This window comes from Artemia franciscana, chromosome 14 (assembly GCF_032884065.1).
Source record: "Artemia franciscana chromosome 14, ASM3288406v1, whole genome shotgun sequence".
Classification (NCBI taxonomy): Eukaryota; Metazoa; Arthropoda; class Branchiopoda; order Anostraca; family Artemiidae; genus Artemia; species Artemia franciscana.
The window spans coordinates 38735860-38763858 of record NC_088876.1 but is presented as its reverse complement, the minus strand read 5'-3'; the positions used below and the strand labels follow the sequence as shown (position 1 = coordinate 38763858).

Sequence of the window (27999 nt, the reverse complement as noted above, 5' to 3'; positions counted from 1 at the left end):
TAATTGGTCAAAACTTTCTTTGCAATGGGTTTGTTTGGTTTTACAAATTTAGTCATTCATGGTTATTACAGTTTATTGCCAACTAGTCTTAGCCAAAAGTTTGGAATTTAAATCTGTCAATTCGCTTAAAACGAAATTCTGGAAGGGACTCTCCATCATCGTATACATAATCTTCAGAGCTGTCATATAAACCTAGGTCTTCTGTTTTTGGCATCCTTCCAAATAGTTTACTCCACACTGAAGTCCCTTCTGCAGCTCGTATTTCTCTATGTTTGAATAATTTGTTGAGGGGAGTTCTGTCTTCTGTTTTTGGCATCGATCCAAATATTTTACTCAACACTGAAGTGTTTTTTGCTACTCCTATTCCTTCATGTCCAAATAATTTGTTGAGGTAGGTTTGACGACTACGTAATTCTTCAAAGTTAGTTGGTTCAGTCATTTCATCTGACATATTCTCTTGGCAGCTTGCCAGATAGATGGATGCAATGAAACAGATTATCTGGAAGAATACAGCACATGCATTTTTCGTAAAAAGGCCTCTGAATAGTTGCGGTACTTAGGTGTTATAGCGACCACTCTCGAGTTCTTGATTTAAGTAAAGCCGGTTTCTCTGTTCGTATTCGTTGATAATTAGCTTAGTCTAAGTTATATAAACTACTATAAAGGTATATTTTAGTTAAATATTTAATATGCAGAGTTGGTTACGTTAGGTATTGCTTTCTATAATTCTCTATTTTAGTTTCCATAATTTCGTTACTAAAGTATTATATTTTCTTCATATTTTGGTATATTTCATTAGGATTAACCTTATTTCACTTCTTTGGTGTAGTCGCTATAACGCATAAGTACCATAGTGGGAATCGTTATGTGGACTTCTATGCTCAAGTCACACCATAGTCAAACCTGTCGATAATAAACCTTCAATTTAAAAATGATATATGTTGTCATTTGAATTTAACTTATAGGCTTACTACAGAAGGGATAAAATTAAAAGGTATGAAGTGGGTTAGACCTTTCTTGTGTTGATACCTATTTTCACCCAATATTGGACCATGCAAACTAATCTTTGTTAACTCGTACACTAATCATCCACAAATCACCCCTTGAAACTAATTCTTAAAATTTGTCGCCTAGACCTAACATTTTTTAATCAAACTTAATCCTCTCTAACTTTTTCCCCCTTTTGAAATCCCTAAATTTTTGCAACCACAACTAAACACAGGTCTTAGCTTACTATTGAAAATGTTTTTCATTAAATTAATGTGACTTAGGCCTATATTTCTTAATACGTCTTAATAAGTCTTAATACGTTCTAAATACGTCTACGCCTCTACGTCGAGCCTAGTCTCTATTCACCACAAGATCGAAATGATTCCCCATATACCATTTGATGAAATCTTGCACAGTAGATGTAAAAATTCATTTAATGCTCAGTTGAATAGCATTCACATTCAAATTTTTCCCGAGTTTCTAACTTATCCTCAAAGACTATGACAGCTAATTTATCAACATTTAATATCAAATTTCTCATTGATAAATGCTCATGGTTCAAATCTTTAAGTCTTTCTTACTCAATCCCTTTATTTGCAACCAACCCAATGTCATCATCAAAAACATGTGCTGCCCTGTTTCTAAAGTAATCATCTATATCATTAATAGATAAGAAAATAGCCTTGGTGACAAACTACAGCCTTGCTTAACTCCCCTACTACTTTCTATTACTCTAGAAAACTGTTCCACCCGAACTACTGTCCTAACTACGCTATGCATAGCTACTTAAGTCTTATTAAATCTCTAAGGCAATCCTATTTGTAATTTTTTAAATACGTTTTCTAATTTTTGGTTAGTATGAGTCGTGGTTTGTTCTTTATTAGGTTACAGCTATTGCTGCAATAATGACGGGCAATATGAGCACATATAATATCATCAAACACAACAATATTCTTTTACTAACAATCACTGCAGTGCAGTTGCTGTAGGACTCCCTGCCTGAGAATGGGAATTGAAGCTCGAGCTGTTCAGTAGTTATGACTCATTGTCAATAGATTGGGCTTTGATCTGAAGATTCAATTTTTTTAAGAGCAGCTGTGAGCGCCAATCCTCAGCAGCTCCTCTTTGGACTAATTTTTCAAGCATTTGCCAGTTGAAATTTAATAGTCGAATAACTTTCTCTGAAAGCTACCTATTCCCTTTGGTAAGTGTTACTCTCTTGCTCTTCAAGTCCTAGCAAAGCTCTAATCTCTGATATTTCAGCAACTAGCCCATCTTGCATAGCTAATTTATAACCAATCATCTTTGGATGCTATAAATAATTTAACATCAATAACAACACTATATACCCTAGTATCTTGTTTGGTTTCTGCCAGTCTTCGGTTTGTAATTACAACACGCAGAAAAAAGCCTTTGGTCTTTTAAGATGGGTATAGTAAAGAACGAACTCAAGGGAATCAGGCATCAGAGTCACTTAAATATGACACCATGCCCAATAACGTCATCTTGCGCACGAGGATGTAGTTTTTGTAAAAAAAACTACATTTTATTTTGGATGTTACTTATAAAAGCCACTAAATGTTGCAGTTTCCTTTAAAATGAGCTGAAAGAGCTCTCTATTATGTTCCTGTCCCCCAATAAGAGTGGAGGAAAAAAGAGGACTCACCAATCCTACCAATAAAAAAAGTGAGCCTCGTTGTTCAAGCCTATTTCATGTAAAAGCTTTTCGGCCTTGGCGAGTTCAATGGTGTACCTATTTTTTAGATCTGACGTCAACTTTAGGAGTTTCAGGCAAGGCAGTATCCTTGGAGGGGAGACGGGTTGAACCCATTTTAAGTTGTTTCCCTACTACTTCATTGAAAGCTCCTTTCAGGTCAAGAAAAAGTGTATATAGTCATTGTCTTTTTGATCTAGCGTGTTTTCTCATTAATAAAATTGCGATTAAGACCTGATCTGCTGCACGTTTACCTTTCTAAAACCTATTAGAATATCTACCCTCTTCTTCTGTGATCCTAACTATTAATTTAAGTTAATTTAAATTAGTTTAAGCTAATTTAATTAATTAATAAAAGTTAATTTAATTATTAAAATTAATTGATTTTAATTGATTTAAGTTAAGTTAATTTAACAATTGCGATTAAGACCTGATCTGCTGCTTGTTTATCTTTTCTGAAATCTACCAGAATAACTACCATCTTCTTCTGCGATCCTAACTATTAATTTATGTTAATTTAAATTAATTTGGGCTAATTTAATTAATTGATTTAAATTAATTTAATTAATAAAATTAATCGATTTAAGTTAAGTTATTTTAACAGTTGCGATTAAGACCTGATCTGCTGCACGTTTATCTTTTCTAAAACCTACGGGAATATCTACCATTTTCTTCTGTGATCCTAACTATTAATTTCAGTTAATTTAAATTAATTTAAGCTAATTTAATCAATTAATTTAAATTAATTTTAATTGATTTAAGTTAAGTTAATTTAACAATTGTGATTAAGACCTGATCTGCTGCACGTTTTATCTTTTCTAAAATCTACCAGAATATATACCATCTTCTTCTGCGATCTTAATTATTAATTTATATTAATTTAAATTAATTTAATTAATGAATTTAAGTTAATTTAATTAATAAAATTAATTATTTTCAATTGATTTAAGTTAATTTAACAATTGCGATTAAGACCTGATCTGCTGCGCGTTTATCTTTTCCAAACCTACCAGAATGTATACCATCTTGATAAGTTTTTTCAAGGGGGGAGGATCAGGTTCTGGAGGGAAAGGTTTTAAAGTGAGTTAATCTACTCACTAAGGTTTTAACTGACATGATCTATATTGTACTGAACTTCCATGCTTTCATTGGAATTCTGTCTCTTCCTGGTACCGATATCCCTTCATTTATTTCACTATCATTTACCTTCATTACTTTGAATCATCCTCATTCAACGATTGGCTAATAAATCCGTCCAGATTTTGAAATATCCCCCCTAGCTGTTTATCTACTCCAGCTTCTTCACACCTGACTTCTAAATATTCAGCCCAACCTTTGCCAGGTTTATCTCACAATTAGGAAAGGCGTTTTTCCAGGCATATTGAGTCAGCCAGCCATAAAATTTACCCTTTAAAATTGAACATTGCTGAACTCAATAAACTGCGAGCAGGATACATTTAGTTGTGGACAGGGTTATATCCACATTTTTTTTGTATTTGGGGGGGGGTACAAAAAACTGTAGAAAACGTATCATTTCTTATATTCATTTATGGTACGTTTTTACGTTTCGGGGAAATATTTTGGGAAGGGGTTCAAACCCCACTACCCCCCCTGGATACGGCCTTGGTCGCGGATAATTTTGATTTAATCCATAAATGTGACTGTCATGCGGCTCAGGTATTGCTTGTGAACCACGAGGACACACGAGTAAGTTTAAACGAATTTTCATTGTTATTTCACTAATCTTCTCTTTTTTGTGGATAGAAGATAAGCCTATAGCCCAGCTCTCCTACTTACCTGGCTTGTAATATCATGCTTTTTTAGTCCGGGGAGACTAGGGCACTTGACTACTATTACTACCATTGATATTTATCAAGACCACACTGCCTTTCTAAGACGAAACAAATAAGAGTTTTAATAGGGATTTCCCCTTTTATTAGACAGTGAAAACGAATACAAAAGAAACGATTGTAAACGATAAACAAAGAAATTTTATAACTATGAATTCAACAACCTTTCATTTACAATTAGAGGAAGAAGAGGACTGTGCCAACTTCATTAAGAATTCAACGCAAATTTAAGCACGATTAAAGATCCTTTTAATGTGCACAGTTCATGAAGCCCTCTTAGCCAATGGACTGGTAACATTTTGTGATCATGGAGAAATTATATTTTTTTTACTGTATAAATATAGTTTGTGTTAATTATAATACTTAAATATTTCTGCTGACGATGAAGTCTGACTATGTATTCGAAATATCCAGAACTTTTGTATTTATTTACTGTCTTAAGGTCTTATCCCTATTGAAACTCTTATTTGTTTTACCACTACCACTAAAAACCTACTCTTGCACCAAGTTGCCTGAGGCCAACACAACTGTGTGCGCTCCACATCCAACCAAATCTAGCCAAAACTTCGCTATTTATCCCCTCCCATAAAGTTCCAATTTCCCTTAAATTCTTCCTCATAACTTCATCCACCCCATTCAAGAACGACCTGCCCCAGATGGCGTGCCGAAAAGAACAATGTTTGGCAATTTGTCATCCTTAAAATGTACCATAGCCTTCTAAACCTTTCTATCATTAGAGCCCTAGAAAGTGGGGTGAAACTTTTTTTTTAGACCTACATATTCCTGTCAAACTGGTTCGTAAAACAATTCGTAGACAGTTTCTCTGGAAAACATTTAAAAAATGCCTCTGCCTTTGCCTGCCAGAGCCTCTGCCTTTGCCTGCCAGATCCTCTGCCTTTGCCTGCCAGAGCCTCTGCCTTCGCCTGCCAGAGCATCTGCCTTTGCCTGCCAGAGCCTCTGCCTTTGCTTACCAGAGCCCCTGCCTCTGCCTGCCAGATCCTCTGCCTTTGCCTGCCAGAGCCTCTGCCTTCGCCTGCCAGAGCCTCTGCCTTTGCCTGCCAGAGCCTCTGCCTTTGCCTGCCAGAGCCTCTGCCTTTGCCTGCCACAGCCTCTGCCTTTGCCTGCCAGAGCCTCTGCCTTTCAAAGCTTCCCCTTTTCATAACCATGCTTGACCCCTGTCATTAAAGTAACCTGCAATATTTTAATCTTGGTTCGTAGACTTATCTTCCTGTTCTTCTAGACTTTTTTCAGTGAAAATCATTGTGAAAAGCACTCTAGGGGGATAGGCTATTCCTGCTTTTTATATCTCTACTGTACCTACCATCTTGACTGAAAATACTACCAAAGAAAGTGAAACCTAAGAATCTACCAGATCGATCTTCTCACCAGCATCAACCTCTTCACCTCCATAAATGACTTTAGTCATCCTAATATTAACTTTCAAACCTATTCTCACACCCTGAACTCTCAAAGCCTCCAAGATTCATTTAGTTTGCTAAAATTTTTATTATTTTGCTAACTTACGAGAGTATCACCCATCTGCTTCAATGAGCCTTCACCGTGTTTCTTAGGACAAAATCCATCAAATTAATCCATATAAAAGGGGGGTGGGTGACTAGCTCCTAGCTCTGGATTCAACACAAAACTAGCTACTAACGCCAACTTCCTACCTTAATCTTGGATTTTTTTGTAATAAAAAAAAATCTACCAAAAGGGGGACAAAAATAAAATGTGAGGTAGGGTAATTGCATCGTAAAAAAAGGAAGATAAACTTATAAAAAGATACTTATCTAGAATGCTATATAAGGATACGACCTCTGTATCAAGAGTGATCCTAGACGCTAATGTTGAAATAATATAATGTAAACCGGCGTTTCTGGCCTATCTTGCACCCGGGGCTAGATCTTGATCAGCGTCCCTCTCCCTGTCTCCCACATAATTTTCTGGCCAAATTTTAATAAAAAGTTCGTTTACTAACAAAATTATTTTCAGTTTACTAATTAATTAATAATTTATTTCTTATTATTTAAACTATTTAATTTTTATCAATCATTTATTTATTCTATTTGGTTATTTTGTTATGTTATAACTTATTTAATTAATTAATTAATCATTAATGAATTATTTACGTGGCAAGTTGTTAATAAATGAAAATTTATTTTTCGTATCATCTATTAACCCTCTAGTTTAACCCATGGCTATTGCCCCATTTGTCTCCCCCTAAAACCACCTCGGAATATAAATAGAGTTTTGAAAAGTAAAAATATTCACTTGAAACATCCTACTTGGACCAAGAACATCCTGGTTTGGCAATATGGTCTCTGTGGCCAAGCCAGTTTGCTTGATGTTAAGCTTCTTTATTTAGCCTTTTCTGTTAAAGCTATGTATCATTGTAGGTTATATACCCTGTTGTCTTTTCCAAATTACACCTCATTATATGTCAATTTTATAAAGTTGATTACCCCGGTTTAATATATGACAATTTAGATTTAATTTAATTTTTAATCGTTGTCTGCTAAGGTGGAAAGTTCTCGGTATTGGGATTCTTAAATATTGAAAGTTCATAAAGCTTAGTAAAGGTGACTTTTTCATCGGTAATTTTGCGTAATTTGAGAGTTAGGCCTATGCCTGAGCCATACCATAGTTATACCTATCAATAAAAAGCCAAAATATATGAATGCTACGGGGCTTGATTTTAGCGTCACGCTTGATTTCAGAAGCTGAAAATTAAAATCGCAAGGAATTGGCTTAAAGAGTTTCCACCAACACTAATTTGTTAACTTCTGTTAACAAATTAGAAGGTCTTCGTAACTTCTGTCAGATTTCTGTTACAGATAGTTAAATTAATGTTCCGAGCTTGTGTGACTATAATGTGGCCTAGGCCACAGGGTTCCCAACTTTTGGTCTGTGAATGTCTCCCCTGAGCATCCAAAAATATTTTATTTTTAGCTAAAATGTATTCATCTTGAAATCTCAAATAGATTATTTTTACCAGTTATATTATTTACCAAAAGATGCTTCGCAAACATCTTTCAAAGCGATTAGTTAACACCAAATATATTGAAAACGAAAAAAAAAAAAAAATCATATCAGGAAAAGAGAAATCACCAATGCAACAGCACAAACACACAAAAAAAAAAAAAGAGACAGAAGGAGAAAAGGAAGACTGTTTTCCTAAATTAGTGATTAATATAGACCAGCACTTGAATGAGGCCTCAACCCTACTCATCCATACAATCACATAGGTCAAACAGCATAGCCACACACAATCAACCATAAAGAATAATCCATGGACAGGCAGTCATGTCGTCAATAAGTATAAGTCGTCATTTACCAAACAATAGAAAAAATAATATAGACAAATAATTCAGAGGCAACACCCAACATAAGGGCTCATCATGAGAATACACTGGCCTATATAGGGTTTCGCCACTCTAAATTCTCTACCCAGCACAGTGTTGTGGCTACCACAGAATATCTATGGCATCCCCGCGTCAGGTATCACCCCCAAATACATGCCTATGAAAGAAAAAAAAACAGCAAATGTAAAACAACCAAGTAAAACCAAAACAAGCTTATCCTGTTAATATATCCCTCCCTTTAGCAACAATAGGTAAACTAAATATTATAAATTTTACCAAATCACAAATATTAACACATTGCAAAAAACCTGAATGAACTAAACAATTATTGAATTCATCTTTACCATGTGGATAATTTTTAAGAAAATCCGCTCAATTAGAAACACAATTCAAAATAAATGGCGCTGCAACAACATTTCTCGAACCTCCGAAATTAGTTGAAAATTTCTTTAAGTATTTCTAGATAATTCTTTTGATATTTATTTAAAAGTTCGTTATAATGAAAACTAAATTTTTTAAATTGCCAAGTTAATTTATTTGCAGAAAAACCTCTTGATATCAATTTTTGGCTTAAGATTTTACATCTATTTTTAAAATCAATATAATTACTACAAATCCTTGCATAACGAAGTAACTGTGAGAAAAACGCTGAACATGTGATATTTGAGTGTATATTACTTTCAGGGAATGGGAAACTAATCACTTCAAAATCAAAATAATTCGTTTTATTATACATTTTAAAGCTTAATTTATTATTATCACAAATATTAATATTTAAATCTAAGAAATGTTCTTCATGACCAGCGCCATGACTAGGCTCAAGAATAAGCTCTGATGGATATATATTTTTAGAAATATCAATGAAATCCTTACAATTTAAGACCAAAATATCATCTAAATATCTTTTATTATTTGACAAAGCATGTTTTAAATTAATTGGATTATTCTTATCCATCATATATTTATATTCTAGTTGACTTAAAAACAAGTCAGCTATAAATGGGCTGGCATTCCCCCCCATGGGAATTCCCACAATTTGCTTGTACAAATCACCCCCAAATCTTATATAAGTACTAGCTGTTGGGGTGGCGCTTCGCGCCACCCCAACACCTAGTTGGTGGGGCGCTTCGCGCCCCCCCCCCCCCAAGCCCCCCGCGCGCGTAAGTCGTTACGCGCCATATTAGTTACGCGCCATTGTAGCTGTGTCCCTGTGTCCCACCTGTGAATAGAGATAGATATAAATATATATTTTTAACTACGTAAAACATGCGAATATACAACATTCTTCGCTGTCCCATTGTCTGTGCATATAAATAGTATTTATATTCCCTGTGTCCCGGTCGTCATTTGTGTCCTGGTGTCCCAGTTTGTAATTTCTCTTTGAGTGTCCCCGTCGTCATTTATATTCCCTGTGTCCCAGTGTCCCGGTCGTCATTTGTGTCCCGGTGTCCCGGTCTGTAATTTCTATTCAAACAATCCCTGTGTCTCAGTCGTCAATTATATATCCCGCCTGTGCCCCCGGCGTCCCCGTTGTAGTTGTGTCCCTGCGTCCCGGTCGTCATTTTAATTCCCGGTCGTGATTTGTGTCCGGGTGTCCCAGTCTATAATTTCTCTTTGAGGTTCCCGGTCGTCATTTATATTCCCTCCGTGTCCTTTACCAACTCAGCTATTTCGGCTTGAATACATTCGTTTTGAGCAGCTTCCTCGGGTGTTGCCATTGTAGGTTCTTCAGTCATTTTACAATTAGAAATTTCTCTTTCAACAGTCTTCTTACACTTAAAAATTTGTCTTTGAACGATATTCTTAAATACCTGTGTCCTGGTCGTCATTTATATTCCCTGTGTCCCGGTCGTCATTTGTGTCCCGGTATCCCAGTCTGTAATTTCTCTTTGAGTGTCCCCGTCGTCATTTATATTCCCTGTGTCCCAGTGTCCCGGTCGTCATTTGTGTCCCGGTGTCCCGGTCTGTAATTTCTATTCAAACAATCCCTGTGTCTCAGTCGTCAATTATATATCCCGCCTGTGCCCCCGGCGTCCCCGTTGTAGTTGTGTCCCTGCGTCCCGGTCGTCATTTATATTCCCGGTCGTGATTTGTGTCCGTGTGTCCCAGTCTGTAATTTCTCTTTGAGGTTCCCGGTCTTCATTTATATTCCCTCCGTGTCCTTTACCAACTCAGCTACTTCGGCTTGAATACATTCGTTTTGAGCAGATTCCTCGGGTGTTGCCATTGTAGGTTCTTCAGTCATTTTACAATTAGAAATTTCTCTTTCAACAGTCTTCTTACAATTAATAATTTGTCTTTGAACGATATTCTTAAATACCTGTATCCTGGTCGTCATTTATATTCCCTGTGTCCCGGTCGTCATTTGTGTCCCGGTATCCCAGTCTGTAATTTCTCTTTGAGTGTCCCGGTCGTTATTTATATTCCCTCTGTCCCGGTCGTCATTTGTGTCCTGGTCTGTAATTTCTCTTTGAGTGTTTTTGCTTTTTAGTATTTTTTAGTTTTTTACATTTTTTCTTTTTTCAGTTTTCTTTTTCTTCTTTATTTTTCAGCTTCACTATGAAATACATATCGCCGAACCTTTGTTTTTTTAACTAAAACTGGTAGGTATTGATGACCTTATCCAAGTCAAGATCCCAAACCCAATCATCATCGCTATCATTTTCAGTTTTGATATGTTTTGACTCTCGCTGTCCAGGTGGATCTTCATCTAACTGCGCGGTTTTGCGTTCTTTAGCCTCAAGCCTGTTTCCTTGCTGTTCTTTTGATTCCTCGGCACGCTTTCTTTTCTGATCTATCAGCAGCAAGTTTTTTGGCATAGACTCTTTGAGCATCTTCATCGGCTTTTGCCATTGTAAGTTCATCAGTCATTGTAAACTTAAACATTAATAGATTTCTACGTGAACATATGTCTTAAATATCTTGAATGACGTCACCGTCAAAGCAAAAATGACGACAACTAATTTCATGACGTCAGCCGACACAGAAACATGACGTCACCTGATCCACAGACAGACAGACAACTTATTTTTATATATATACTAGCTGCTGGGGTGGCGCTTCGCGCCACCCCAACACCTAGTTGGTGGGGGCGCTTCGCGCCCCCCCCCAAGCCCCCCCGCGCGCGTAAGTCGTTACGCGCCATATTAGTTACGCGCCATTGTAGTTGTGTCCCTATGTCCCACCTGTGAATATAAATAGATATATATATATATACTAGCTGTTGGGGTGGCGCTTCGCGCCACCCCAACACCTAGTTGGTGGGGGCGCTTCGCCCCCCCCCCCCCAAGCCCCCCCGCGCGCGTAAGTCGTTACGCGCCATATTAGTTACGCGCCATTGTAGTTGTGTCCCTATGTCCCACCTGTGAATATAGATAGATATATATATATATATATATATATATATATATATATATATATATATATATATATATATATATATATAAATATATATATATATATATATATATATATATATATATATATATATATATATATATATATATATATATATATATATATATATATATATATATGTTTTTAACTACGTAAAACTTGCGAATATACAACATTCTTTGCTGTCCCATTGTCTGTGCATATAAATAGATTGTCAGGTTTACCGACTCTTGAACATGCAACATATAATGGTCCATGGGAAAACAATCCGTATTCAGATCTATACCTCATGATTCTAATGATTGCCCTTGAGCTTTGTTGATGGTGATTGCTAATCGACCATTCCCTGAGTCGCCATCGTCATTTATATATCCCCCTGTGCACCCCGGCGTCCCCTTTGTAGTTATGTCCCTGTGTCCCGGTCGTCATTTATATTCCCTGTGTCCCGGTCGTCATTTGTGTCCCGGTGTTCCAGTCTGTGATTTCTCTTTGAGTGTCCCGGGCGTCATTTATATTCCTTGTGTCCCGGTGTCCCGGTCGTCATTTATATCCCCCTGTGCCCCCCGGCGTCCCCATTGTAGTTGTGTCCCTGTGTCCCGGTCGTCATTTATATTCCCTGTGTCCCGGTCGTCATTTGTATCCCGGTGTCCCGGTCTGTATATACATTCGTTTTTTAGTTTTGTTTTTCTCCTTTATTTTTTTCCTTTTTTTTTTTTCTTTTTTAGTTTATTGAGATTTTTAGATTTTTTAGTTTTTTTTATTAGTTTTTAGTTTTTTTGTAGTTTTTACCATTTTTTAGTTTTTTTAGTTTTTTTTTTTACTTATGTCCTGGTCGTCATTTATACTCCCTGTGTCCCGGTCGTCATTTGTGTCTTGGTGCTTTGTTGATTGCTAATTTGTATTATATTTATATTTATATTTTTTATATTTATTAATATTTTTTTAGTTTTCTTTTTCTCTTATTTTTCAGTTTTTTCCTTTTTTTTTAGTTTTTTCTTTTTTAGTTTTTAGTTTTTTTTTGTTTTTTACATTTTTTTAGTTTTTTTAGTTTTTTTAGTTTTTTAGCTTTTTTAGTTTTTTTATTAGTTTTTAGTTTTTTTTTAGTTTTTGCCTTTTTTTAGTTTTTTCAGTTTTTTTTAGTTTTTCGTTTTTTACCTTTTTTTAGTTTTTTTTAGTTTTTTAGCTTTTTTAGTTTTTTTTCTTTTTAGTTTTTTTTGTAGTTTTTACCTTTTTTAGTTTTTTTTCTTCTTTTGTATTAGTGTGAAATAATTCAGACGTCATATGCGGACAAACACGACGTCACTCGACAGACAGACAGACAGACATAACCCACAAACAACTTATTTTTATATATATTTATTCATATTTTTTTAGTTTTCTTTTTCTCTTTTATTTTTCAGTTTTTTCCTTTTTTTTAGTTTTTTTCTTTTTTAGTTTTTAGTTTTTTTTAGTTTTTTACCTTTTTTTAGTTTTTTTTAGTTTTTTTAGTTTTTTAGCTTTTTTAGTTTTTTTATTAGTTTTTATTTTTTTTGTAGTTTTTGCCTTTTTTTTATTTTTTTCAGTTTTTTTTTAGTTATTAGATTTTTACCTTTTTTTAGTTTTTTTTAGTTTTTTAGCTTTTTTAGTATTTTTTTCTTTGTAGTTTTTTTTTGTAGTTTTTACCTTTTTTAGTTTTTTTCTTCTTTTGTATTAGTGTGAAATAATTCAGACGTCATATGCGAACAAACATGACGTCACCTGATCCACAGATCCACACACAGACAACTTATTTTTATATATATAGATATATATATATATATATATATATATATATATATATATATATATATATATATATATATATATATATATATATATATATATATATATATATATATATATATATATATATATATATATATGTTTTTAACTACGTAAAACTTGCGAATATACAACATTCTTTGCTGTCCTATTGTCTGTGCATATAAATAGATTGTCAGGTTTACCGACTCTTGAACATGCAACATATAATGGTCCATGGGAAAACAATCCGTATTCAGATCTATACCTCATGATTCTAATGATTGCCCTTGAGCTTTGTTGATGGTGATTGGTAATCGACCATTCCCTGAGTCGCCATCGTCATTTATATATCCCCCTGTGCACCCCGGCGTCCCCTTTGTAGTTATGTCCCTGTGTCCCGGTCGTCATTTGTGTCCCGGTGTTCCAGTCTGTGATTTCTCTTTGAGTGTCCCGGGCGTCATTTATATTCCTTGTGTCCCGGTGTCCCGGTCGTCATTTATATCCCCCTGTGCCCCCCGGCGTCCCCATTGTAGTTGTGTCCCTGTGTCCCGGTCGTCATTTATATTCCCTGTGTCCCGGTCGTCATTTGTATCCCGGTGTCCCGGTCTGTATATACATTCGTTTTTTAGTTTTGTTTTTCTCCTTTATTTTTTTCCTTTTTTCTTTTTTTTCTTTTTTAGTTTATTTAGATTTTTAGATTTTTTAGTTTTTTTATTAGTTTTTAGTTTTTTTGTAGTTTTTACCATTTTTTTAGTTTTTTTAGTTTTTTTTTTTTACTTATGTCCTGGTCGTCATTTATACTCCCTGTGTCCCGGTCGTCATTTGTGTCTCGGTGCTTTGTTGATTGCTAATTTATATTATATTTATATTTATATTTTTTATATTTATTAATATTTTTTTAGTTTTCTTTTTCTCTTATTTTTCAGTTTTTTCCTTTTTTTTTAGTTTTTTCTTTTTTAGTTTTTAGTTTTTTTTTGTTTTTTACCTTTTTTTAGTTTTTTTAGTTTTTTTAGCTTTTTTAGTTTTTTTATTAGTTTTTAGTTTTTTTTTAGTTTTTGCCTTTTTTTAGTTTTTTCAGTTTTTTTTAGTTTTTAGTTTTTTACCTTTTTTTAGTTTTTTTTAGTTTTTTAGCTTTTTTAGTTTTTTTTCTTTTTAGTTTTTTTTGTAGTTTTTACCTTTTTTAGTTTTTTTTTCTTCTTTTGTATTAGTGTGAAATAATTCAGACGTCATATGCGGACAAACACGACGTCACTCGACAGACAGACAGACAGACATAACCTACAAACAACTTATTTTTATATATATTTATTCATATTTTTTTAGTTTTCTTTTTCTCTTTTATTTTTCAGTTTTTTCCTTTTTTTTATTTTTTTTCTTTTTTAGTTTTTAGTTTTTTTTAGTTTTTTACCTTTTTTTAGTTTTTTTTAGTTTTTTTAGTTTTTTAGCTTTTTTAGTTTTTTTATTAGTTTTTATTTTTTTTGTAGTTTTTGCCTTTTTTTATTTTTTTCAGTTTTTTTTTAGTTATTAGATTTTTACCTTTTTTTAGTTTTTTTTAGTTTTTTAGCTTTTTTAGTTTTTTTTTCTTTTTAGTTTTTTTTGTAGTTTTTACTTTTTTTAGTTTTTTTCTTCTTTTCTATTAGTGTGAAATAATTCAGACGTCATATGCGAACAAACATGACGTCACCTGATCCACAGATCCACACACAGACAACTTATTTTTATATATATAGATTGTATAAAACAAATTCTAATAACTCAAAAATCATATCCAAGCTGTAGCATCTCAAGTTAACTGTAGTATTAAAGCAATTTGTCCATATAGCTTTTTTATTATAAATGTCTATTTTTAAGAACCTTTTACTAGATAAGAGGAACGATTTCTTGATAACAGTTTTTAAATTATCAAACACTACATTAAGTGATAAATTAGTATACATTGTCGCAAAATTGAAAGACTCAATTCTTTTAGCTGAAACCATTGTTAAAGAATCTATCACCTGCAGTGAATTATTAACACTCCAATATGGATTAAAATTCGAAAATTTTTTAATACCAGAACAATAGGTTTTAAGTTTATTTATAATTTCCTTTAAAATTAAAGAGAGGTCAGTAGCAGCAATGCGGGTTGGACATTTAGCTGCTCCAGCAATAAACCGTGGTTTAGGGGGATTCTTATGAAATTTTACAGTCCAATATAGGAAAGGGAACTTTTTATCACTGTCATTTATTTTAATATTCATTTGTGTCCCGGTGTCCCAGTCTGTAATTTCGTCAGTCGACAAACATAACGTCAGTCGACAAACAACTTCATGACGGCATAATGCTCAATCTTTATAATGACGTCAGTCGACAAACATGACGTCAGTCGACTCGACAAACATGACGTCGGTCGACAGTCGACAAACATGACGTCAGTACACAAACAACTTATTTATGTATATATAGATTAAAGCTCAGGATGAAATGTTACAACTAAGAATTGTTTGTCATGAGTATGAGTGGCTAGTATGAAAAACAAAACATGTTAAATGATAAAACCTGACAAATGACGAATAAAATATGACAAAAAAAATATGAACCGTTAAATTAAAGGACGAAAAATGATTGGAAGATTTACAAAATAGTAAAATCAAAATATCAAAAACCAAAGATTATCTATCAAGAGCAAAGGAATTTTTCCTACCACCTGGATTTTGTAACTGAAATTTTAGAGACTAAAAACTGGATTTAACAAACGGAAATTTTTTTAAAAAGGCGAATTTTTAAAGACTAGCGTGAAAGTATAGGATGGTCACAACATAACAAGTTACCCTTAAATATGTATAGAAAATGTCATAACCATCCAATGGTTTCATTTTTAGCCTTAATTAAGCTTTCTGGCGAACGAATTTTTTTCCTTTTTTAGTCGTTTTGGGATAAAAGTGCTTAAAACAGAATTTGTTCATATTTGAATTTTTTTTGTTGATGGTTGTTTAATTCAATTAAATTTTTGTCGTTATTGAAATGTTACCGTGTCTTGATAGTCTTGGCAAATAAATTTTTTTTAGTTAGCTTAATTTATTCAAATTGTTGGATTGAAAAATTCAAATTAAAATTGTATTTGAAGGAAATCATTTGGTAAGTTTACTTATCATTATTCTTACTCATTATTACTTATTGATGCTTATAATTTCGTTGATTGGTACTCATCATCATTATTAAATTATTACTTACATAATTAAGTTGACTCTTATTTACACTTTTAGATAAAGCGGAATACCTGCGTATATATATTTCTCATTGATTCCTGATTTAAACCTCAATTCGAACTAAATTACATTACTTTTTATTTAGCAAAGACCCGAGTTGCTAGAAATGACGTCAAAGATCCTTGACTTAATGTCCCTTGGTCAGCTACTTCCACCACCTTTGACTATGATCAGCGAGATTTTAGCCAAAATCTCTCCGCAAGAAGTAAGTATATATTATTATTTGCTGAATTTTATATCGTTTTTATGATGCTGACGGAAGGGATTTTCACTACAGACTATAACTAGGTTAAATTTGATCGAGGTTTAATTTGCGAGTGTTAGAATAAAGCCTAAATTAAAGAGCTTAATGGCAAAGGCCCGTATGTCATCGACTTCATTGATGTAACAGCCTGTCCCAAGCTAAAATGAAGTGGCCACACTGCTTTCTACTCGTCCTTATGAAAAAGACAACAGAAAGGCAACAAAAAAGCCTATAACAGCCTCTTATGACATAAGAGTCTCTAGCCGCGAAGACGAAAAAAAAAAAAAAAAAAAAAAAAAAAAAAAAAAAAAAGCACATAAGTGGCCGTGAGGGCCAGAGGGCCCATGTAAAGAAACTGATTTTTGTTGTTGTTCAAGCTAGGGGACTGTGAGTATGACGTAGGGTTTTCAGCAATTCCAATAGCATAATTTTTATTTCGATCTGATTTGGTTTCAAAATAATTAATTTCGGGTTTTAATTAACTATTTATTGACATTCGTCCTTTACTAGGTTGCAGCTACTGCTGTAAACTCGATGAGAAATTCGTCCTTAGTGTGCAACAAAGGCGACTTAGTCGGACAGCTTATGAATACCAGAAGGCCAAAGAAGACAAGGTCGTCCAGAAAACACTTAATGAAGAACTTTTAAATGAGATATAAGGACTGTTTAGACCTTGTTAGTATTGGGTTGGGAAAATGTCCACGCTACTGCATGGCTTCAAGACGGTTGAAGAGGCTTTGTAAACACCTTATGACCATAGAGGTGGTTTTAGGGGGGGTATAGGGGGCACTTGTCTCGGGACGCAAAAGTTTTAGGGGCGAAAATTTCAATAAATAGTCTAACGGTTATAATCATTTTCAATTTTATTTTTCAAACTGTTCGTGGTAACGAACTGTAGTAAGGAGCGACCCGGCTCAATAGTAACCAAAATTCTTAAAATGGAATTTTGGCACCAATAGCTACATCAAAAGAATCCTATTTTAATGCTGATTTCAAATATATAAGTTTCATGAAGTTTAATCTTACCCATCAAAAGTTACGAGCCTGAGAAAATTTGCGTTATTTTAGAAAATAGGGGGAATACCCCCTAAAAGTCTTAGAATCTTAACGAAAATCAAACCATCAGATTCAGCTTATCAGAGAACCCTACTGTAGAAGTTTCAGGCTCCTATCTACAAAAATGTGGAATTTTGTATTTTTTGCCAGAATTGTTTATTTGTTTTTTTTTCCAGGGGTGATCGTATCGACCCAGTTGTCCTAGAATGTTGCGAGAGGGCTCATTCTAACGGAAATGAAAAGTTCTAGTGCCCTTTTTAAGTGACCAAAAAAATTGGAGGGCACCTAGGCCCTCTCCCACGGTAATTATTTTCCCAAAGTCAACGGATCAAAATGCTGAGATAGCCATTTTATTCAGCGTAGTCGAAAAACCTTATAACTATGTCTTTGGGGACGACTTACTCCCCCACAGTCCCCTTGGGAGGGGCTACAAGTTACAAACTTTGACCAGTGCTTAGCCTACATTTAGTAATGGTTATTGGGAAGTGTACAGGCGTTTTCAGGAGGATTTTTTGGTTGGAGGCAGGGGTTGAGAAGACGGGGATATGCTGGGGGAACTTTCCATCGAGGAATTTGTCATGGGGGAAGAAAATTTCCACGAAGGGAGTGCAGGATTTACTAGCATTATTTAAAAAAAACAATGAAAAAAATAAATATGAAATTTTTTTTTTCAGCTGGAAGTAAGGAGCAGCATTAAAACTTAAAACGAACAGAAATTATTACCCATATGAGGGGCTCACCTCCTCCTAATACCTCGCTCTTTACGCTAAAGTATTTTTAGTAATTTCTGTTCGTTTTGGCTTTTGGCTTTTGTGATTCAGGGGTCATTCTTAATGAATTGGGACAAAATTTAAACTTTAGTGGAAAGAGCGAGGTACTGACAAGGGGGCGAACCCCCTCATATATGTAATAAAAACATGAGAATACAAAAGTTCTTTACGTAAGCTAATTTATAAGTTACGTATTTCTTTTACTAATAAAAAGATTCGTAAAAAATTAAAAGTTCTAGTTGCCTTTTTAATTAACCGAAAATCGGAGGGCAACTAGGCTTCCTCCCCGCTCTTTTTTTCTCAAAATCATTCGATCAAAATTATGAGAAAGCCATTTAGCCAAAAAAAAAAAAAAAAAATACAAATTTCGTTCTAATTATTTCTCTGCGGAGAGCTAAAATCAAAACATGCATTGATTCAAAAATGTTCAGAATTAAATAAAGAAAAACAAGTTTTTTTAACTGAAAGTAAGGAGCGACATTAAAACTTAAAACGATCAGAAATTACTTCGTATATGAAAGGGGCTGCTTCCTCATCAGCGCCACGCTCTTTACGCTTAAGTTTGACTCTTTCTCTCAACTCTTCTCTTTAAAACAGTAAAAAACTTTAGCGTAAAGAGCGGGGTGTTGATGAGGAAGCAGTCCCTTTCATATACGAATTAATTTCTGTTCGTTTGAAGTTTTAATGTCGCTCCATACTTTCAGTTAAAAAAACTGATGGCTTCTACTTCACATCTCCCTAGTTCATATTTTAATGCTTTCTCCACTTTCTTTACATTCCTTTTGTTTTCATACGACCTACCACTCAGATAATTCTTATACAAACTCCTTCTACTCTCTATTAAACCTAAAGCTTTTTCACTAATATTCCTAGTTGTAGTCTTAGCACTCTTCCCTAGGACACCATCAGCAACTTCACAAATTGTTCTTCTCTAGCGAAGAGGGGTAACTGGGTTTCCAAAACCAGTCTTAGGACTATGTTTTCAATAAGCTACACGCAAATAGCGACGAAGACCACACTGCCTCTCCATCATAAACAGCAAATAACAAGTAGAATATTAGGAAATTTTTTCCGTAAGACAATGGAATTCCAAATTTTTAATTAATATTCCACCCTATGTCCACCCTATATAAATGAAAATATAAAAGAGTAACTTACATTCAAATATGACCATTAAAACTAAAAAATAATGATTTAAAACAGCCCTAGCTACCTTACTTCAACGAAGTTCAACCAGGGCTGTTTGATTTTTTTTTAGTTTTAATGGTCATATATAAGTTTCTCTTTTATATTTTTATTTGTGTTATGCCGAGGACGGCCCTTGGACATAGGATCGAAATATTCATTTAATGTTTTGGATTCCCCTGTCTTATAGAAAAAATTCCCTATTATTCTACTTGTTATTTGTTGCTTATATGTTTTCAATATTTTTATGAGAGGTAATTCAAGTGAAATGAGGGAATATTCAGATAATTGTTGATTTAATGAGTATGAGTAAAGAATGAACGGTTCAGTATGAATACTGAGTGGAGTAAAGTTCCCTCTTATTGCGAAATGAAGAGCGGATTTTGTACAATTATATTTTCTCTCGAAAAGAGAGCAAACTAACTGACCTCTTTTAATCCGAGCATTGTTCTGCATAAGTTAAAACTTAGGTTAAAAAAGAAATCAGCTTTGATAAGGTCTTGTCAAATTTATGGTAACCGTGGGTCTGCTATAAAGTTCACTAGAAGTTAATTTAAAAAAAACAAGTTTTTTTCAAGTGAAAGTAAAAAGTGACAATAAAATTTAAACCTAAGAGAAACTATTCCGTATTTGAGAAGGGCTGCCTGCTCCTCATCCCTCTGCTTTTTATGCTTTTTAAAACTAAGAGAAATTATTCCGTATTTGAGAAGGGCTGCCTACTCCTCAGCTCTCTGCTTTTTATGCTTTTGGCAATTAAGATAAATTATTCCGTATTTGAGAAGGGCTGCCTACTCCTCAGCCCTCTGCTTTTTATGCTTTTTAAAACTAAGAGAAATTATTCCGTATTTGAGAAAAGCTGCCTACTCCTCAGCCCTCTGCTTTTTATGCTTTTGGCAACTAAGAGAAATTATTCCGTGTTTGAGAAGGGCTGCCTACTCCTCAGCCCTCTGCTTTTTATGCTAAATGTGCACCTTCTGTCCTCCGTTTTTAAAAATAACTTCTCTAGTGCAAGAGTCGTTGGAATGGAATAGAAAGTATGTCTCACAATATATCAAGAATGGAAGAACTTAGGTAGAACTTGTCGAATTTAATTACTATAAACCATACAATTTTAAATCCAAATGTTACGAAGGATAATCAGTTGCAGTTGGGTTGCACTCATAAATTTCTATAGCCTAGCACTATAAAGCTTTATTGTTAAGAGATGGGTTTTTAGGAGCCCCCCCCCCTCTCATATACAGAATAATTTCTGGTATTTTAAGTTTTAAACTCGGTGTTTACTTTCAGTTTACTTTCAGTTTCTGGTATTAAAGCATTTAAAAGAAAAAAGATGTGCCATCTTTGAACTTCACTTGTCTTTGAGCTTCAGATAAGCGAGATTGCGAGACTGGAGGATGTTCCCACGTCTGATGGGACTTCGGGAGGGTTGGTCGGAAGGAGCCCCCTTGCATAGGGACCGTTCATCTTCTTGTAGTTGTGATGGAGTCGTTCACTGATGGAGAATTAACGTACAAAAAACTATTCCAGCGTTTAAAAACTGTCCTCTTTGCCTTTAGATTTCTTTTTCGTATGTTTTGTACGCGGATTTCTATATATTTTTTGTGTGTGAGAAAGTGTCGTTTTGACAGGAAAATAGTCACTTGTAATGATCAGTGTTGCCAGATGCCCGTTATAAGATAGCGCAGCTATGAAAATGAAAATTTGCCAAGTTACCATTTTTCATGCTAAAGTACCCCCAAGCATAAATTTGCTTTAAATAATGTACTGATTTGAAAAATGGGTATGCACCCATCTTGGAAAAGTGGGTGCGCAAATCCACCGTTTTTCAAAATAAAATAGGTTTGAAGTTACCATTCTTCAATGTAAAATATGCCAAAGATGCAATTTATGATGAAATTTGCTTTAAATAATGTATTGGTTTGAAAAATTTGGTTTGCACCCATCTTGGAAAGGTCGATGCAAACCCACCATTTTCAAGCTAAAATACGTTTAAAGTTTGAAATTACCATTTTTCAATGTAAAATACGCCAAAGTTGCACACCATTTTCGAGCTAAAATACGTTTGAAGTTTGAAATTACCATTTTTCGAGCTATAATACGCCAAAGGTGTAATTTATGATGAAACTTGCTTTAAATAATTTATTGGTTTGAAAATTTTTGTTTCCACCCACCTTGGAAAGGTCAGTGCAAATCCATCATTTATAAGCTAAAATACGTATGAAGTTTGAAATTACCATTTTTCAAGTTAAAATGCGGCAAAGTTTCAATTCATGATGAAATTTGCTTTAAATAATGTATTGGTTTAAAAAAATTGTTTTGCACCCACCTTGCAAAGGTAGGTGGAAACCCACCAAGCGTATTAATTAAAATACGTTTGAAGTTTGAAATTACCATTTTTCAAGCTATAACACGCCAAAGGTGTAATTTATGATGAAATTTGCTTTAAATAATAAATTGGTTTGAAAAATTCGGTTAGCACCTATCTTGGAAAGGTCGGTGCAAACCCCCCATTTTCAAGCTAAAATACGTTTAAAGTTTGAAATTACCATTTTTCAATCTAAAATACGTCGAAGTTACACACCATTTTCGAGCTAAAATACGTTTGAAGTTTGAAATTACCATTTTTCGAGCTATAATACGCCAAAGGTGTAATTTATGATGAAACTTGCTTTAAATAATTTATTGGTTTGAAAAATTTTGTTTCCACCCACCTTGGAAAGGTCGGTGCAAATCCATCATTTATAAGCTAAAATACGTTTGAAGTTTGAAATTACCATTTTTCAAGTTAAAATGCGGCAAAGTTTCAATTCATGATGAAATTTGCTTTAAATAATGCATTGGTTTAAAAAAATTGTTTTGCACCCACCTTGCAAAGGTAGGTGGAAACCCACCAAGCGTATTAATTAAAATACGTTTGAAGTTTGAAATTACCATTTTTCAAGCTATAACACGCCAAAGGTGTAATTTATGATGAAATTTGCTTTAAATAATAAATTGGTTTGAAAAATTCGGTTAGCACCTATCTTGGAAAGGTCGGTGCAAACCCCCCATTTTCAAGCTAAAATACGTTTGAAGTTTGAAATTACAATTTTCAAGCTAAAATACGCCAAGGGTGTAATTTATTATTAAATTTGCTTTAAATTATGTGTTGATTCAAAATTTTGGTTTGCACCCACCTTGAAAATGGCGCAAATGCGATGCGTCTATTAACAAACTCGTAACATTCTTTACTTTTGTATATGTATAATTACAGGTAGCCGTACTTCTGAGAGACGTATGGAGCTATATGCGTGAAAACGTTCCAAGTCCAGCCCTATTCAGCAAAGACTCTAATGGATACATTTGGAGGGATTTTAAGAACCTTCATGTTGAGACGAGATATATTGATAGGCTACGATTAATTGTCCTATCGAACATAGACAAGCTTGGATATTGTTACAAAAGAATAGTTGATGTTGAAGAAGGTGACCGAAAGATGATTCATTGAGGTTGCTTCGATTGGTTTAGTCCAAGATATGTAAAATTTTGTATGGTGTTTTTTTATAAATAATATTTTTTCTTTTTTTTATCATAAATCTCAATCACGAATTTTTAACTTGAGGATGTAGCGACTTGAAATATTAAAAAAAAACAACAAAAACATATTAAAAGAAAAAAAATAATGGTGATTGACCATACGCATTTTCTCTAAAGAGAAGGTTTTCTTCTTCAATTTTTAAAAAGAATTTATTTTCAAGCGGGTTTGGCAAGTGAATTACATGAAAAAAAAATGAAATGAAACGAGTCATCCTTGCGCCCAAAATCAAAAAGGATTTAAGGTGTGCTGATAAAAATAGAATGCAGGCAGTGGAGTGCCCTCCCAAACGAAAAATCATTGCCACATAGATATCCTATACAGTACGTATATCCTATATGTAATTATATGTAGTCATATATTTAGTCATGTAGTACTATATGTAGTCAAATACATATCCTGAATAGCACATATATCCTATGTGTAGTCTATATGTAGTCATGTAGTACTATAATGTAGTCAAATACATATCCTAAATAGTACATATATCCTATATGTAGTCTATAAGTAGTCATATATGTAGTCATGTAGTACTACATGTAGTCAAATACATATCCTAAATAGCACATATATCCTATATTTAGTCATATATAGTCTACATGTAGTCATATATGTAGTCCTGTAGTACTATATGTAGTCACATACATATCATCCTAAATAGTGTCTTAGACACTGCTGTCTCTTTATTTATAATTAAAAATGAAATGAAAATTTTTGAAAGAAATAGACATTTTTTTTAATATTGCAGTGAACTCTACAGAAAAAAAGCTTTTTTGTACGAATAATCATTAAAGTCCCAACATTATGGCCTCGGAAGTGCATATCAGCGGTGATAGAAACGGAGGAAAAATAATTATCGTAAACAAATTAACACCTATATAAAAAGACGAGAAAAATAAAACAAAAGAAATTCAAACGTCACATAAAAAAAGGACAAAATAAAAGAAACTAAAATTGTATAAATAATATATATATACATATATATATATATATATATATATATATATATATATATATATATATATATATATATATATATATATATATATATATATATATATATATTAACGAAGTCCAATTTGAGATAACATACAACAAAACCTGTATTATATCTTATGTCAGAAGAGAACTCAGATATACAAAATAGTATGCTACGGTCAACCTTATGCGTGAAGTTAAATATTGAGCTTTTCATTTAAATAACAACTATAGTTTATGATATATGAGTTTCTTTTTTTTATCTAGAATGTGTGTTTTTTCTCATCTTTTTATGTACGCGTTAAATTGTTTAGGGTTGTTTTTGTTTACTTAATTCTTTCTTTTTCTTCGTTTTGTTTTAATAATGTGCACTCATAATATTTTGAATTTTATTACTATCTGTACAAACAAGTTTTCGTTATTGCATAGTTCACTGTCTTATTAAAAGTTTTTAATAATGTAAAATATAACCAGTGGGATAAATTGTATATTACTAACAGAAATGCCTGCCGCACGAGCTTGCACAGTCTGACAAGTGGAATAAACTATTCATTACTAACAGAAGAGCCTGCCGGACGAACCTTCAATCAATCAATCAATTTATTAATACTAAAAGAAAAACTATTACAGAAGTAAAGCGGCTACTAGGCCCAGAAGCTTTGCTTGTAATGGACCACAGAGAACAAGAATAAAACACTTTTATAAAATATATACAAAAAAAAAAAAAAAAAAAAAAACCACTGGAACAAGACAAGGACATTTAACAGATAGAAAATTTAGAAGGAGATTTAACATATAGCTGAAAATGATTTTAAAAGAAGAGAAGTGACATACAAATTGGGATAGAACTAAAAAGAGAGACAAAAATTATTGAACTGGAAAGACCCGACGAAATAATGCCTTTGCAGAAAGAAAAAGAGGGACATCCGAAGGGATGGATTTCCATAATAGAATTGACTGATATACAGGAGACCTCTGAGCTGATGTAGAGGATCGTTTTGGTAAAATAAATCGTCGAGAAGAATTACGTAAAGAAGAAAAGTACCTACCTGAGCCTGTCCGTGAGAAAAACTGCTGCAGGGTCGGTGGAAGAGTACCTAGAAAAGCAGAATGCGCTAAATAAAGAGTACTTTTACCTATAATTTGATCCAGCGGAGCTATTCCAGTATCATTATAAAGATCAGAGGAAGGGTAAAGCCGAGGGAGAAGAAAAGTAGCCTTCACTGCCCTATTTTGGGCTCTTTGAAGTGAGCAGAGAAGAGATTTATTAGTATTGCCCCAGACAGAGCAGCAATAAGAAAGGTAAGGATAAATAAAAGCATAATAAAGAGAAACCATAATATCAGGAGGAAGAAATGAGTTAATCCGGTGCAACATTGAAGACTGGCGGAGGATTAAGGAACGGGTGTGAGTTATATGTGGTTTAAAAGAAAGAAAACAGTCAAGATACACACCAAGAAAGTCACAGTCTAAGTAGTCGAATAAACTTATATCACTAATAGCAGAGTTTGCCGGATGAGCCTGCACAGTCTAAGCAGTTGAATAAACTTATATTACTAACAGCAGAGTTTGTTGGATGAGCCTGCACAATCTAACCAGTGGGATAAACTATAACTTACAGAAGAACCCGCCGGATGAACCTGCACAGTCTAACCAGTTGAATGAATATGTATTTCTATCAGCAGAGTTTGCCGAACAAGCCTGTACAGTCTAACCCCTGGGATAAACTGTATATTACTAACAGAAGAGTCTGCCGAACGAGCTTTTACAGTCTAACCAGTTTGATAAAGTATATATTACTAACAGCAGAGTTTGTCGGACGAGCCTGCACTGTTTAACCAATGGGATAAGCTCTATATTGCTAATAGAAGAGTCGACAGACGAGCCTGCACTGTCTAACTACTGGGATAAACTATATATTGCGAACAGAAGAGCCTGTCGGACGAGCCTTCACAGTCTTACCAGTTGGATAAACTATATATTACTAGCAACAGAGTTTTCCAGACGAGCCTTCACAGTCTAACTAGTTGTATCAACTATATATTACTCTTAGAAGAGTCTGCGGGACGAGCTTTCACAGTCTAACCAGTTGGATAAAGTATATATTACTAACAGAAGAGTATGCTGGACGAGCCTTTGCAGTCTAGCTAATTGAATTAACTTATATTACTTACAACACAGTTTGTCGGACGAGCCTGTACCGTCTAAACAGTGGGCTAAGCTATATAATACTAACAGAAGAGCCTGCCGGACGAGCCTGCATAGTCTAACAAGTGGGATAAACTATATATTACGAACAGAAGAGACTGCCGGAAGAGGCTTCACAGTCTATCCAGTTGAATAAACTTATATTACTAACAGCAGAGTTTGCCGGGCGAGCCTGCAATGTCTAACCAGTGAGATAAACTAAATATTACTAACAAAACAGCCTGCCGGACGAGCCTGCATAGTCTAACCAGTTGAATAGATTTATATTACTAACAGCAGAGCCTGCCGGACGAGCCTTCAGAGTCTAACCAGTTGAATAAACTTATATTACTAACAGCAGAGTTTCTGGACGATCCTGCACAGTCTAACCAGTGCGACAAACTATATATTATCAACGGAAATATCTGCCGGACGAGCCTGAACTATCTAACCAGTTGAATAAACTTATTATTACTAACAGCTGAGTTTGTCGGACTAGCCTGCACAGTCTAATCAGGATGATAAACTATAAATTACTATATACAGCCTTCAGATTCTAACCAGTTGAATAAACTTAAAATACTAACAGCAGAGTTTGCCGGACGAGCCTGCACAGCCTAACCTGTGGTATAAACTATGTTATACTAACAAAAGAGCCTGCAGGACGAACCCTCACAGTCTAACCAGTTGAATAAACTTATATTACTAACCGCAGAGTTTTTCGGACGAGTGTACACAGTCTAATCAGGGTGATAAACTATATATTACTAACAGAAGAGTCTGTCGAACGAGCCTTCCCAGTCTTAACAGTTGGATAAAGTATATATTACTAACAGCAGAGTTTGTCGGCCGAGCCTGCACTATCTAACCAGTGGGATAAGCTATATATTGCTAATAGAAGAGTCGACAGACGAGCCTGCACTCTCTAACTACTGGGATAAACTATATATTACGAACAAAAGAGCCTGCCGGACGAGCCTTCACAGTCTAAGCAGTTGGATAAAGTATATATTACTAACAGAAAAGCTTGCCGGACGAGCCTTCACAGTCTAAGCAGTAGGGTAAACTATATATTAATAACAGAAGAGCCTGCTGGATGAGTTTTTACAGTCTAACCAGTTGTATTACTACAACTTGGGCGAGCCTGCACAGTCTAACCAGTGGGATAAGCTATATATTATTAACAGTAGAGTTAGCCGGACGAGTCGCACTTTCTAACCAGTAGGATAAGCTATATATTACTTACAGAAGAGCCGCTGGATGAGCCTGCATGGTTTATCCAGTGGAATAAACTAAATATTACTAACAGCTATCCGCCATTCACAGTTTCTATCCGCCATTCATAGCGAACACACCTAAACTAGTTTAACCAGTGTTGTTTATTCGTTTCATACCGGATTCAGGAAATTGATTTGGATTAGCCTGCTGTAAACCTAATTTGGATAATATCTGGCGCTGTTTGAAGCTGGGGGATCGTAAAAAAGTCCCCCTTGCGTGAAAGTCTTTGGCTCATGTTACTTTGAGTTACTAATTAGTAGTTTACGATCTCATCTTGGAAAATCGGAGGTTTTGGGGTCTCCAAGTTTCAGGGCTATCCTTTGTGGCCAGTTAAAATTGTTGGTGAAGTCAAGTAAGCGTCAGGTCCAGCAAAATTCGCCGCTGT

The 27999-nt window shown here is 34.3% G+C and overlaps 1 protein-coding gene and 1 long non-coding RNA gene across 3 annotated transcripts in view; one reads left to right on the top strand and one right to left on the bottom strand.

Annotated features, from left to right (window-relative positions):
* LOC136035688 (uncharacterized) lies at positions 1–16423 on the bottom strand. Its single transcript, XR_010619496.1, has 2 exons — positions 16354–16423; positions 1–499 (listed from the first exon to the last, which is right to left on the bottom strand). It is a non-coding gene; the product is annotated as an uncharacterized LOC136035688 (long non-coding RNA).
* Positions 1–23172, top strand: part of LOC136035687 (integrator complex subunit 5-like) — a 55461-nt gene extending 32289 nt beyond the window's left edge. For both annotated transcript variants that reach the window (XM_065717619.1, XM_065717618.1), the window contains exons 3-4: positions 16428–16547; positions 22851–23172. In XM_065717619.1, coding sequence (XP_065573691.1) covers positions 16428–16547; positions 22851–23084 — 354 coding nt within the window. In that variant the 3' untranslated portion in view covers positions 23085–23172. The remainder of the gene's footprint in view (positions 1–16427; positions 16548–22850) is intronic.
* The last annotated feature ends 4827 nt before the right edge of the window (positions 23173–27999 follow it).